Source organism: Cornus florida, unplaced genomic scaffold, assembly GCF_030987335.1.
Source record: "Cornus florida cultivar Cherokee Brave unplaced genomic scaffold, ASM3098733v1 CherokeeBrave_3.0.0_Hap2_Chr11, whole genome shotgun sequence".
NCBI lineage: Eukaryota > Viridiplantae > Streptophyta > Magnoliopsida > Cornales > Cornaceae > Cornus > Cornus florida.
The window spans coordinates 81,339,702-81,353,622 of NW_026775581.1; the positions used below are offsets into that span (position 1 = coordinate 81,339,702).

Here is a 13,921-nt window from a genome sequence, read left to right on the forward strand (position 1 = left end):
AGAATGGTTGTGATTTAATAGTTTAGAAAGTCAAATCTATAACATCGTCCAAAATATATTTTTTCTCCTAATTAATTAAATGAATACAACTTAATTGTTTCCAAGCGCTGTAAATCCTATCAGAGCATTATGCAGCCGCTCCATCGAATAATGGTCAATTTAGAATTTCAGAAGCAAAAAAGCAAGACTTGACAACAGGTATGGACATTTCATTAAAGCTCATGTTGTGTGATACATGTGGAAGACCCAAACCCAGTTTGAGCCAGCTATTCAAAAAGCCTAGAGACATTACCAGCAACACGGTAATAAACATATTTTACATGGTGCCTCTCCTCAAGTTGGGTTCTTAAAAAAGGGATGTTCAAGAGCTTGACGGGCAGTTAGACGTTCAGATGGATCAAACTTCAATAAACCATGCAACAAATCTACGAGAGAAGATCTTGAATAATCTACATGTTGCAATACCAAATCCTGCATTACACACATATAGTATTGTTACTCTCAAAATAACAGTGTAAAAATAGAGAAGGGACGTGTGAACGCATATTCTACGACTAGGACGTGTGAACGCATATTCTACGACTAGGACGTGTGAACACATATTCTACGACTAAATCCCATACTAAAAAATAAATGTAAAAGCATAAATTGCAATATCACATAAAGACAGAACAAAGGTTGGAGAAACTAGAACCTTCAGACGGTCTAGCTTCCTCACTGCTCTGATACTCTCCCTGGAAACTGCTCCCTCAGGCCAGTTTAACCGTGACCCTCGCCTGAAATACTTTTCAGCACCCCGACTGCAGATAAGCCAGTAAGGATGGAAACACACAATTACATTTTATGGGAAATATTTAAATTAAATTTCTCAGTTCATTAGTAAATATGATAATTACTTATAGCGAAATCTAACATGAGGCAGCATCTTGTATTTTACAACAATCTACATAGAACAACTAATCAGGCTCCAATTATTTTCAACAAATTCACTTACTTAGCCCCACAAGTCATATGATCTGGCAGAGGGCCTAATACCCTCTCCATCATTGCCAAATGCTCCAAGTTCTCGTGTGTCTGAAATAGTGCATCTCCCTGAAACAAAAATTGGCTTCAAAATGACTAATTGATGTTTCCATAATCTTCCTGGGGGACGAGAGAGACAAGCAGGACTGACCGAGCAAAGTTCAACAAGTATGCAACCAACACTCCATAAATCACATGGAAAACTCCATCCTAGACCTGCAATGAATGTTGTTTGAAGAAAATGAGAACTAGTAGTTGGTACGTAGGACATCAAAGTTCTATCTTCAGACCAACCAATCCATTGATCAAAATAATTTACACTAACATGGAGACAATAGGAGCAGCCAACTGCATCCTAGTAAAACATGAGTATCCTATGTAAATTATAATGAAGGAACTACAAAAATGCAAAAGGAGAGTTCGCCGTCTACTTTACATAGCAGAGGCAGCTTGAAAATGCTAATATCTTTTGAATCTAGTGTCCATATTAACCATATATATATATATATTAAATTTTAAGGCTTAATCGCACTAAAACCCCTTGACTATTGCTTTGTGGCACATAACCCTCTCAATTACTTTTTTGATAGATCACTCCTCATCTATCAAAAGATTTGCATCTGACCCCCTTGCCGCTACATTAGCTGTTAATAAGAAGTTAAATTGACAATAATGACCATATGTAAAAGAAATTTATTTATATTTCAATAATATATCGATTATAAAAGTACACATTGCCCAAATAGTTATGTTGTCATTTAGGATCATCAAGCCGAAGAGCTGTTGCAAAACGACACCATAACGATTTGTACATTTTTGTACTTTAATAAATGATATACAATCATAATGTAAATATATTTATTTTACATGCAGATTATTGTCATTTTAGCTTCTTATTAACGGCAAGGGGGTAAGACCGAAACTATTTTGATAGATGAGGGTTTATATGCCAAAAACACAGTCGAGGGAGGGAGAAAGAAGGGGGAGGGGGGTTATTATTGTTATAGAATTCAGTACTGCAGTTCAGTATTTTTGTTGATTCCATTGCCTCTTCTGTCTTTTCCATTTTTTTTTTTTTTGTCCTTAACATTCTCCCCCAATTAGTTCTCTTATATCAATAACTGGGGCAAAAACAGTAAAGAAGACTAAATGATATGTCTAACAGCCAATTTGGAATTTCTGTAACTACCTAATGTTTGTGGCTAACCTTAGGACACAACTCGCATAGATAAAATGAACAGAATCAATTTGTTTCTGTTTGCCAACAGTAACCAGTTACCTAGAATAACCTCGGGTGCTCTGTAATGCCTTGTGGAAACAATGGCGCTATGATTCTGATTATCAAATGCAGTACTACCAAAATCAATCAGCTTAATGGCACTTGACTTTGGCAAGCACCTGAAATGCGTTTCATCTGTAGAAATCCTCTGTACCATTCCAAAAGTTAATGAATATTATAATTGAGTCTACACCCAATTATAAAATGGTTTCCCAATTTTAAAGGCCAAATACCTTGCAGCCAGGAAGCTTTATAAACTCAGAAGACACAAGAAGTATATTTTCTGGCTTCAGGTCAGTGTGGATTAAGCGTAAATCATGCATATCTGTAAGATATTATGAAGCATAACAATATGTTAAACAAAAATAGACATAATTTCCGAACCACTGCTATACCCCCTGGACAAACAAAACAGGCCAAGAAACAGAACTGGGTGACACGTTAGAAATGGAAAAGAATATTGAATAAGAGAGATAAAAAAGGTCAAGAACAATCCACACACATGCTACAGATTCCAAAAGCTGACGTCCAAATTCCCGAACAAGATCCACAGGAAATGGGTGGTATTTATTTCTCTTTAGAAAATCAAATAAACTTGGTCCAAGCTTCTCAAACACCTGACAACACCATTAAAATGCATGCAAAGGAAGGTTTCCATTAAGTTTCCAGTGTTATGAATGAAGCTCATATGAACAAATTAATTTAAACACCAGAAATGAATCATAGTACTATAAATGTTTACTAAGGTCAAGCTCTTTTAGGTGTTAAAAAACTTCAACATGGAGAGAGTTCAGGTAGTCACTAATAAGGAAAAATATTGGAGAAGAGTACAGTATTTCCAGAAACAATTCTGCTTTATTCCTAGAGGGAGCTGAAATTAAGAGAATCATCAGTCCCGTCTATTATAAATGTCATTAAATAGAAGCACCTACTTTCTATATAATTCAAAATCTAAACGAAATGGTATCATGATTTTCCGATAAGGTAAGCGATAAAAAGAAATTAAATGAAATGACAAGGCAATAAAGTAAAAGAAATTTCATTGGGATACTTACTATACATATATGGTTGCGGTAATCAAACCAATTCCGAATCTGCACACAACTGCACAAAGGTAAAATGAGAAGAGTTAGAAAACATCATATGAATATAAAATAGACCAGAAACGTTCTTTCTTTGTAAACTAATAACGACATACTGAGATTCAATTTTGTCATTCTTAGAAAGATGTTGAAGTACATCAACTTCAATCATTGCTGCATCACGGTATTTGCGAATGCTTCGAACTACTTTGATTGCCACATATTCTCTTGTTTGACGGTCCCAACATTCCAAGACACGGCCAAATGTGCCTACAGTACTAGCAATTTGCTGAGGCAACACAAGAATCACAAAAATACAAAATTTTGTACAAAGCGGGCACTTGACAGCTAACCTTCACCCATCTTGCCGAGTATTTTATCTGCATATTCAAAAGACAAAAAGAGGTTCAACCATAAGGTTTGTAAAATTACCAACAAAACACATCACATAAAAACGTATGGAGAATGATACACTAGCCCTAACAGGCAAGTGTAACAAAAAATTTACAACCAAATTTTTTTTTTCCCAATGAGGTACTAGACATACATTCATGTGCATTGCAGTTCGCCATAGATACCAGTCAAGCGAATAGCTAGTGGTCTATGAATACAAATATAAAGATGCCTATATGCAAGTGTGTGCATATTTTGTGAGTGGTTCTCCCAAGTAGAGATTCTAGGAAGCCGATAACATGCCAAAGAAATAATCATGGCTGATAAACGAATGTATAGAGATCACTGAATAAGATATGAATACCCCAATAATAAACCAAAAGCAAAGCCAATTGATGATAAATGAAGGAAATCAGGCTTGATCTAATAGAAATATGCCAATAGTCGCACTTGTCGAGATGTGTGATTTATGCTAAGTTGGAAACATTACAATTTACACGAGTAAAAGAAAAGACATAAGGTAACATGGGTTGAGAATGTCAAAGAACACAAAATTTCCGAGTCACAAGAAATAATATTCTTCAACCATGTAGAAGGATTTAATACAAATTAGATCTCATCCAAATCAATTCATTAACCCACTAAAAAATTACAAATTCACTTGATAAGTTAACTAGCTATGGAGCAAAATAATATCTTTAAACGAGCCATGTCTTGACTCTTAAAACAGCACTTCAATGCTTTTAGAAACTTGTGGACATGCCCGAATGTGCCCAAAATTCAATAACAATAGTAACAATAATAGCTTATATTGACATACTAAATATGACCAACACATGCATGTGGCCTGCACTTCTAATATAGAGTAAAAAACATATCAAATATTAGATGTTACAATATTTATTAAAAATACATATCAGAGGTTACAATAGGAAAGTAATAGTGGCGATGGCCGATGTAGCAAAAGGTACACGGTTATCCAAATCACAATATGGATCATAGAATTACACGATCCTACAATCCAAACTTACCAAATCGATCTCAATCGTAGGAGAAAACGTAGAAAGGTAGAATCACCATAAGAACGTAATAGGATTGTGTCATAAGATCGTTTAGGATGGTCTTCTTTTCTTTCTTTCTTTTTTTTGATAAGTTAGACGAGGAGTGCGAGCCATAGACAAAAGAACAGCCAAATAGGGCCCCTAAACTCTCAGAATGTCCAAAAAAATCAACTATCTTCTCCAAGGATTTACAATTCCTCCTAAAAACCCAACAAACAAGAGAACTGTGAATAGAAAATTTCAGCAACCCAAAAGGAGCCTCCTTACCGTCAAGGGATCGCCTATTGCATTCTCTCCATAAGCACCACCAAAGACACAAGGGTGCCACCCTCCAATAATCATGGGCTTGGGAACCCACTATACAACATCTCCAAGCCTCAACCAAACCAATCGAGGTCGGAGGCATAACTTAGAGGACCCCGAATAAAGACAAAAGCAGGCCCCAAAGTCCCTAGCAACTGGGCAATGCAGCAAAAGATGATCAACTCTCTCTTCATCCCTCTTACAAATGCAGCACCAGTTGAGAAAATTCGAGAATCTATTTATTTTTATCATCGCTGAATATTTTAAGAAGTGGACTAATTTTAAACATTTCATCAAAAGTTTTGGTGGTTATGACAAATGTAATTGATATTTTATAAATTCTATTTCTTGGTTTGTTCCATTAAAAAATTATGTGCCGCTAAGGTTCTACCGGTAGAGCTACAATAAAAGAATTACTTGTGTGAGCTTGTATATAAATGCATGTTCCATATGTTTGTAATCGATGTGGGACTCACTCAACAGGACCTAAAATAGCAAACCTAAGCCAAACCCCTGGAATATAGTAAAAATGACACAACAGGTTTGGTAGGTTAGATCGTGCTTATGGTTTGTCTTTTTAAAGCAATAAAATCAACCAAGCTAGTGAAACTCAATGTGCGATCGAGCTACTCACTCAATTCGCAAACAACTCAAACTAAAGAATCCGACAAGATTATTAATCAAGCTTAAACATATTTTAAGCACCCATTGATTTTCTGAACCACGCTTAAGTAGCACACTGCTCAACTTATTTTGTTTACAGTCATACTCTATTTTTAATAGGTAATGGAACTTCAATATTGTTTGTATTACAGTCTTATTAAATGATGTATTGGGAAATATTTCAGTACCAAGCATAAGAATTTAGGTTCAAGCTAGAGGGTATTGGCTTTCTGCAAATAACATCAAAGGCTAGGTAGGTATCCGTGTTCAACACTGTGTTGGGCATTGACACTTCATGGACACTCTTAAACAAACACGTGTCATGGCCGTGTCCAAAATTTAAAATTAATTTTTATTATTTCGGACACTTCGCTGGCACATTCCGGACACTCCACCAACACATCCTACACTCTTCGTCTTATATAAGCAAACACATGAAAGTCCTAGAAACATTATTATGAGCATACACCAAAGTGTCCAACCTCTTTTGCTTTAAAAATAAACACATCACGGTACGTAATGAACAAAAACACAATTATAGTGACAATATTGGAGAGTAATCTCATATATAACACTATGTTCTTCTTGATATTCAAATAGCTTCATCATATAACTTATAAACTTTACTATAATTGTCTTAATCAATAGATATATAAATAAAGTTTTATATTTATATAAGTAGTGTCACAGTGTCCGTGTCCTACTTCTTGAGAATCTGACGTGTTGGTGTATTCGTGTCGTATCATATATGTATCTATGTTTCATAGGCCACCCATAAGTAGTACACTATATTTACCTATAAAAGATTTGTGGATTTTCAACTTCCAAGTTGTGCAGTTGTTATTGTAATTGTTTAGATGAATTAATCACTACCTATTGTCCTATATAATACAATTGCATATACAAAAGAGACATCCAAACTGTCATTTACTTGCCTGCCATTTGTAATTAACTAAAACATCTATTATGAACACAAATCAATCTAAACCAGAGTGGCCACATTCAGAAGTATAATAGCATAAAATTCTATACAATCAATCAATCAATTAATATTAATTAATAGATATCTAAATGGGGATAAAGAGTTGGGGAACAAAAGGTACAAACCAGTTGCAGCTCAATTCCTTGCCACTTCCCCTGCACCGGAATTTTGTGGTCTATGACATTCAAGTCTTCAAGCTTAAAGACAATTGGATACTGGATATATCAAATCAATTGATTCGAAAGATCCCAAAGGTTTTAATGAAATTCACATAAAGAACAACTCCATCTCTGGAATTGCTTAGTCTCTTCTTGAACATACATATTTGTAGTTCTTGGGTCTTGGATTTTCAGAATTAGAAATTTGTTTTGAAACTAATTTTTTCCTTCTCATATTATTTTATGAAAATTCAACTATAACTTTTTTAGATGTATCTTTAAAACACCTATTCTTACATATCAACATTACCAAATCATTGAATAATCAGGGATATCGTACTTCAGCAAATCATTGTACAAGATCTCGATAGTTCACAACTCAAACTTGAACTCGTGTCATACTGATCCTTCAGAATCATATTGGATCAAATTGGTCTTTCCCCTTAATATATCAGTGACCTCTAACTAGTCCAATTCAACCCATTTACAGAACTATAACTGATCCCTCCAACTCGTTCAGTTCAACCCATTTACAACCACAAGGTGCAACTCACCAGTAGTAGTGATTAATTAACGTTCTGTTGAGTTAAATTTAGTTATACATGAATGGCTTCCAGATTTCACATTTACATATAATATGAATGTAGGTATATGTTTACAGCTTTAAAATATAATACCAACAATGGATGTTGCAAAAGTACAAATAAAGATTTAAAACAAATATATATATATATATAGATATATATATAAAGGGTGTTACAAAATCAATATGATAATACAATAACCCAAACTTCAAGCATTTTACAGTAATTAATAGGAATTTCGATGAAAAACACGGACATCTTCGACTCAGTAATATTAATGAAACATGCAGGTAATATGCATTACAAAGTGATAAAAAAACAGTGAGAATTCAAATAAGGGACGTAAACAGAAATTAAGCAAATAGATAAAATAAAAAAAATAAAATAAAAAAAGAACTATAACTTACATCTTGGAGTGAGATTCTCTCCGATATTGAACACATAATGGCCCTCTCGATCGTCCTCCCTCTTCGGCGGAGATGCATGCCGACACAACACTGCATTAGCGGCCTCCAGAGGTCGAACACCAGCCTACAAAGACGCACCGAAGGATTCCCAGCTATGTCAGATTATAGAAAAACCTCTCAAACAAGACCCATAAAAAACCCTATCTTCTTGTCGTCCAAAACGGTCCTCTCCGTTATGCCTGAAAAAACCATAGCCTAACCCTAATTCCAACAGAGGGACCACCAACCTCTGGTTGTTCAGAAGGCGCGACGTCCCACGTAAGACGACGTCGTTTCCTCGTGTGTTCCTTCTCCACCATCTCCCCAGTTTCTACGGCCACCATCAAAAGACGTTCCTTTTCTCTATCTCTCTCTCTCTCTCTATATATATATATATATATATCTGTCTCTCTGCAACCAAAAAAGCTAACAAAATCTGAATAACATTAGAGACTGTAACGTCCTGAGATTGATATACGTGAATTTCTATCGACTCAGATACGAATACGATTGATCGAAAATCGTGAGAATGGGGATAATTTGCCAAGAAAAGAGGATTAGGGTTTTCTTTTTATTTCGCCCAGTGGTTTGTTATTATTGTGTGCTGCGCGCTTCATGACAGATCCCGTCTCATCGCGCGTATACCATTAGGCTCATCACGGTTGGTAATTTCGAACTGGATCCCGTAATTATAAGAGAAAGGAAAGTAAAAAAATGATAGGTATAATTTATATTTATATTTAAATAAATAAGAGAGAAAATAAAGAAATTGATAATATTGTTGTTTGGATAAGAGAAAATAATGGAAAAGATAATAATGAAATTATCATCTTACGCTTTTTGGTAGAGTTAGTAGGGCAAAATCATTTCAGCCTCCCTATTCTCGTTCACCGTTTTCTCTCTCTAGAATTACCAATCGCCTCCATCTCTCTATTCTCATTCTCACAGATCATCTCTCTCTCCAACTGCAAACTACAAAATCTACAAGAATCAAAACCCATATCGGCATATTATTCCAGATTGTTCCAAAAATCAAAACCCATATCTTTCAAGCTTGCCCCCCTCTCTGCAACTGCTAACTTGTATGTATGGGTTTTGATAGGGAAAAATAAATCTACCTTGATCTAACAATAGAGGCAGCTAAGTGTTGACCAGCCGTCAGACCTCTTCTACTTTCGAACGATAATATTTCGTTATCAAAGATAAAGATTTTCATTGGATAAGAATAATGACATTTCTTATCCAGAATAATAAAAGACGACGTGGTTCAACAGGGTAAGGATAACCTTGGCACAATTTGAGGAAGTCAAATGAGTAAAGTATATCCCCGACAAATCTGGCAACAAACAAATCTCCTTTGATCTCGCACAAGCGGAAGATAAGATCAACCAACGGCATGGGCGGAACCAATTTGATTCCAATCAAAAGCCATAAATAAAGCACCAAGCCATTAAAGAAGGTACGAGAAAAAACCCCTAAAGAGGATATACATAATTATTATGTGATACGATTACAAGTGCTAACTTAATCGTCGGAGGGCCCTCGGCTGGTATCCTACCGGTGCCATTCGAGGTGACGTCCCTTGGTTTTGCAGGTAAATGCCGTCGTTCCGAGTCGCAACGATTTTTGCATCAACAACTGGCGCCGTTTGTGGGAACGATTAGTTCTCTGAAGAAATAATAATCTTGACGCAACTTGGCTCAGACGGCAAGATGAAAGTTTCCGTTCATGGAAACCATCCCAAAGTTATCAGTTGACAATGGGTTTCCATGTTCTTATATAAGGACGGGTCTCTACATTATGATTACCCGCCCATCATATTGGGGGCAAAACGATGGGTTGCGTGATGTCACCCAGTGTACGATGACAATGATCAAAATTTGGCACGTTGACCCAGGCAGTCCAAGGTGGTGTTTTCTATCTAGCGATGCTTGATCCCCTTACTACTGAGGTTTAGTCGTCTAAGACCAAACTCTATCTTATATCTGGCAGCAGCCAGCTACCAAGGCCTGATTGTTGATGACTAAGGTCTGGTCCTTCTGCGCCTACATAAATAAGTAGGTCTCCACCCATCAAGAAGATCACTACCAACAAGGGGGTCTCTAGTTACGTAAAGCCTTTACCATTGAGGATGTCTCTAGCAACGGAGTTTCATTACTCCGTCCGTTCGTGTAATCAGGGTGGCCTTCTACACCCAAGAATGTATCGAGGCCTTCAGGTCCAAGGAGGTCCAATATCCCTCAAGATCCCATATCCAATGAGGTCTGTATTCCCAAGTGGGTTCCTAACTTAAGGGCAATCATTGGACCCAACGAGGTACTGGCCACCAAACCATCATCTGTCAGCCGTTAGGTACCACGTTCCCATCCACCAGGCATCAAGCCAATCACTGGACACCAAGCTCCACCTACCAGACGACAGTCGTCACCTCTCTTCCCTTGCAGGAGTTGCCTATCGACTTCAGATTATGCAGAATTTTGGATTGATAATTCATTGCAGGTTAATTTTTATTAATCATTTCTAACACAATCTAATAATTTTAGACAACTATAAATTGTTACAGCACCAGGCACTTCGTCCGTTGTATAAACATCTTTAGAATGCGTCATCACCCAAGATCCCACCATCGGGGGCAGAATAGTGGATCACATTATATGAATCGTCGATCTACATATGATGATAAGGTTTAGAAGATTGACGTACCAACCTTAGTACATCGAGCTAGTCGGGTTTCTAGTCTCTCTACTTTAGTAACCCCTCAGGGGCACTAGTCATCTAAGACCGGTGCCCGATCCTTCGAAATCATAACCTGGTAAGTCTCTACACACCGGGAAGGACTCTAAGTCCAGTGAAGTTTCTACAATCAATGAGTCCACCGTGTCCAAGGTGGTCCCATGAGGTTTTTAACCATCAAGCACCAATGATGGTCTTTTCAACCTGGAACCAAGCTTAGTCACATGCACTTCAAATTTGAAAGGTCACTACCACCATAGCCACAAAGTAAGGCAAGCATATAAAGCTTAGGCAAAACATCCCCTTATTAAAAAAAGGCAAGCTGGGCAAGCATATAAAGCTTGGGCAAAAGTTAGATCATAAGGGTACAACCCTTGGTTATCATAAATCAAGGCTTGGTTATCCGAAACCAAGGCCTAGTCAACCAAGATTGATAATTGATTGCCCAAAGTCTACAAAGGCTCGGTCATCCAAGATCAATGCCTGGTCACCCCAAGTCTGGTCATCAGAGACCAAGACCAGGGCCTAACTGATAAAAGTATGGTCATAAAAGATCGGGACTTAACCTACAAAGGTCAGGTCAAAAAACGATCATCCTCACAAGTTCCTGAGAAGTTCATCTTTAAAGGGACGTTGCTTATTGATTGATAATTTAATCATTTTAAATGGATGGTAGCTCCCTCATGTGTTATTTTGTTTTCGATAAACCTTGAGGCAATGATGGTCTTTAATAAAATTCATTTCAGTTGTATTAACTCTTGGTCAGTTATCTTTATACTTATAATATCCCCGTATTACAAGGGATGATAATGAGTGTCCTGTATTATAAGAACCAGTGCTGAATGAATCCCGTAATCGATATTCCCTTTACTATAAGAGATAGTAAATAAATGTCATGTACTAAAAGGATCTGCGCTAAATGAATCTCGTAATCAATATCCCCGTATACTATAAGGGATGATAAATAAAAGTCCTGTACTAAAAGGACCCAGGCTAAATGAATCCCGTAATCAATATCTCCGTACTATAAAGGATAGTAAATAAAAGTCCTGTACTAAAAGGACCCAGGCGAAATGAATCCATTAATATTCCCTTATCATAAGGGATAATAAATAAATATCCTATACTAAAGGGACGAGCTGAGTGAAGCTCATAAAAATTATTCCCTTGCCAAAGGGATGGGCTGACTGAAACCAATATATCGGATTTTCAAAAAAATTCAGTTTTACATCACTAAGAGTCATTGACCATGGGTTTGAATCCACGCCCTTCCAAAACATAACCTTGATTTGGCATCTGTATTAATGTCACCCAATGGAAGAATACCCAAGGAAAGAGTTCCAAAGGGTAAATAAAAAAATAAAATAAAAAAATAAAAAAGAAGTTAAAGTTACTGTTCATGTGAATAGTACCCGCGGGAACTGATCCTAGGAAGAAAAAAAAAAAAATTACATTCTCAAAGCTAAACGAGCAAGCTTGGGAATGGGGGGTAACTGATAGGGAAAAATAAACCTACCTTGTCCTAATGATAGAGGCAGCTAAGTGTTGACCAGCCGCCAAACCTCACAGTTGATTCTTTAACTACTTAAATTCTATGATCTGCAGGACATGGCCCCACTATTGTTTGATAATGTATTGACCTGTGTTGGCACATGATCTAAGATGTATGGATTAATCTCCTAAACATATCATATTCTGTCTCTTTTAAAATTTAGATTTAAAATTAAAATCCAAATCAAGATTTAATAAAATTAATTTTACCTAATTTAGGTTCGAGCCCGCAATACTTGATCTCTGTTTTTGATCGGATTCCATGGAACAGCTCAGCATAAAAAGTTTTACATTCACCATCATCACGATCCTTATCCTCAGCCTCAAAAGTAATGTATAAGAATACACCAGCCATAACCACACTGATTTGCCCCATTAAGCTTCACAAACTTGTAATTTGTCCCCTACAAGGAATTTTTACTTAGTGTAATGCGAATTTAACATACCAATCAATAAAAGAATAAATAACTAAAAAATTACCTACATTATTGTGATTGTAAAGCTGAATTGCTTTCCGTGAGTACCAAGAGACATTCCTTTTATTCTTGGGATTGTTCTCGAGTTTTACTGGATCACCAAAACTGTAGGATGGTGGGTTTCGATCTAGAAAAGATATCTACAAAATGCATCAAATTAACTAGTCTAGTTTAATACATACATACACAGTCTCTGTCAAAATATATTTAGGGCGTTGGAGAAGAGACACCTACTAGGGCTTCTTTGAATATTTCTTTTTCAAAATCTGCCCACCTGGTTTCAAAATCTGGGTCATCAAGTCCCTATAAAATGCACCAAATTATTTAGCCACGTATATAAATAACATATATGGATTAATCCATATATATATTACACAAAATCTTGTTTAATATATATATATATATATCTATATATATATATATATATATATATATAGAATAACATATAATATAAATAATGATATAATATTATTTTATAGTATTTATAATATAAAATATAATATAATACAAAATTTTGATTATATAGAAATAAATTATTACGTAATAATATATTATAAATATATATTATAAAACCAATATATTAAGTGTTTATATTATTTTTATATTACCAAAACATATATATTATAAAACCAGTATATTAAGTGTTTATATTATTTTTATATTACCAACACATAAATAATATTAGGGATAATTTCACTTACCTCCCCTGAGGTTAGGCCTAATTATAGGCTGTACCCCTAACGTTTCAAAAATTACACTGACCTCCCTCCAAACTGCATTTTATTCCGACCATTGACCATGTTAAATGACTAAAACACCCTCTAGTATGTTATTAATATCATATAAAGAATATATATTTTTTGAAATTACCATATTGTCCCTAATATTTTATTAATATCACATTAAATTATTTTATTATTATTATTATTATTTTTTTTTTTTTATTTTTTTTTTTTCCAAAAGTAAAGTATATTAAATTACTTTTTCTAAATCACAATCAAGGTCAAATATATATATATATATATATAATTTTAGAGCAAATCATTTCAGCGTCCCCAGTCGCCTCCATCTCTATTCTGGTTCTCAACTCTGAACTTGCCCCCCCTCTCTCTGTGCAACTGCAATCTTGATTTTGTGTAGGGTTTCAAAACTCATTAGTTTAAGAATGAGGCTCGCTGCTCAAAGAG

General features: G+C 35.6%; 1 protein-coding gene across 3 annotated transcripts; it reads right to left on the bottom strand.

Moving 5' to 3' along the window:
- Positions 1-44: 44 nt before the first annotated feature.
- LOC132282619 (serine/threonine-protein kinase AFC3) lies at positions 45-8,606 on the bottom strand. 3 transcript variants are annotated; one of them, XM_059784355.1, is made up of 12 exons: positions 8,223-8,605; positions 7,936-8,059; positions 3,738-3,764; positions 3,501-3,654; positions 3,358-3,406; positions 2,805-2,919; positions 2,536-2,627; positions 2,303-2,450; positions 1,175-1,239; positions 995-1,092; positions 695-800; positions 45-471 (listed from the first exon to the last, which is right to left on the bottom strand). In XM_059784355.1, the coding sequence occupies exons 1-12, from the start codon at positions 8,316-8,318 to the stop codon at positions 334-336; spliced, it is 1,212 nt and encodes a 403-aa protein (XP_059640338.1). In that variant the 5' UTR covers positions 8,319-8,605; the 3' UTR covers positions 45-333. The 3 variants fall into 3 exon arrangements, with proteins under 3 accessions (XP_059640338.1, XP_059640339.1, XP_059640340.1); XM_059784356.1 differs by lacking the exons at positions 2,303-2,450; positions 2,536-2,627 and having other exon boundaries at positions 8,223-8,606; XM_059784357.1 differs by lacking the exon at positions 2,805-2,919 and having other exon boundaries at positions 3,501-3,764; positions 7,936-8,602.
- Positions 8,607-13,921: the final 5,315 nt, after the last annotated feature.

Bases quoted from the DNA above. Each gene is read 5' to 3' on its own strand.
- LOC132282619 (XM_059784355.1), bottom strand. From the start codon at position 8,318: ATGGTGGCCGTAGAAACTGGGGAGATGGTGGAGAAGGAACACACGAGG. The intron at 2,451-2,535 runs GTATTTGGCCTT...GGAATGGTACAG, and splicing joins TAAAGCTTCCTGGCTGCAAG to AGGATTTCTACAGATGAAAC. The intron at 801-994 runs GTAAGTGAATTT...GCTTATCTGCAG, and splicing joins CATATGACTTGTGGGGCTAA to TCGGGGTGCTGAAAAGTATT.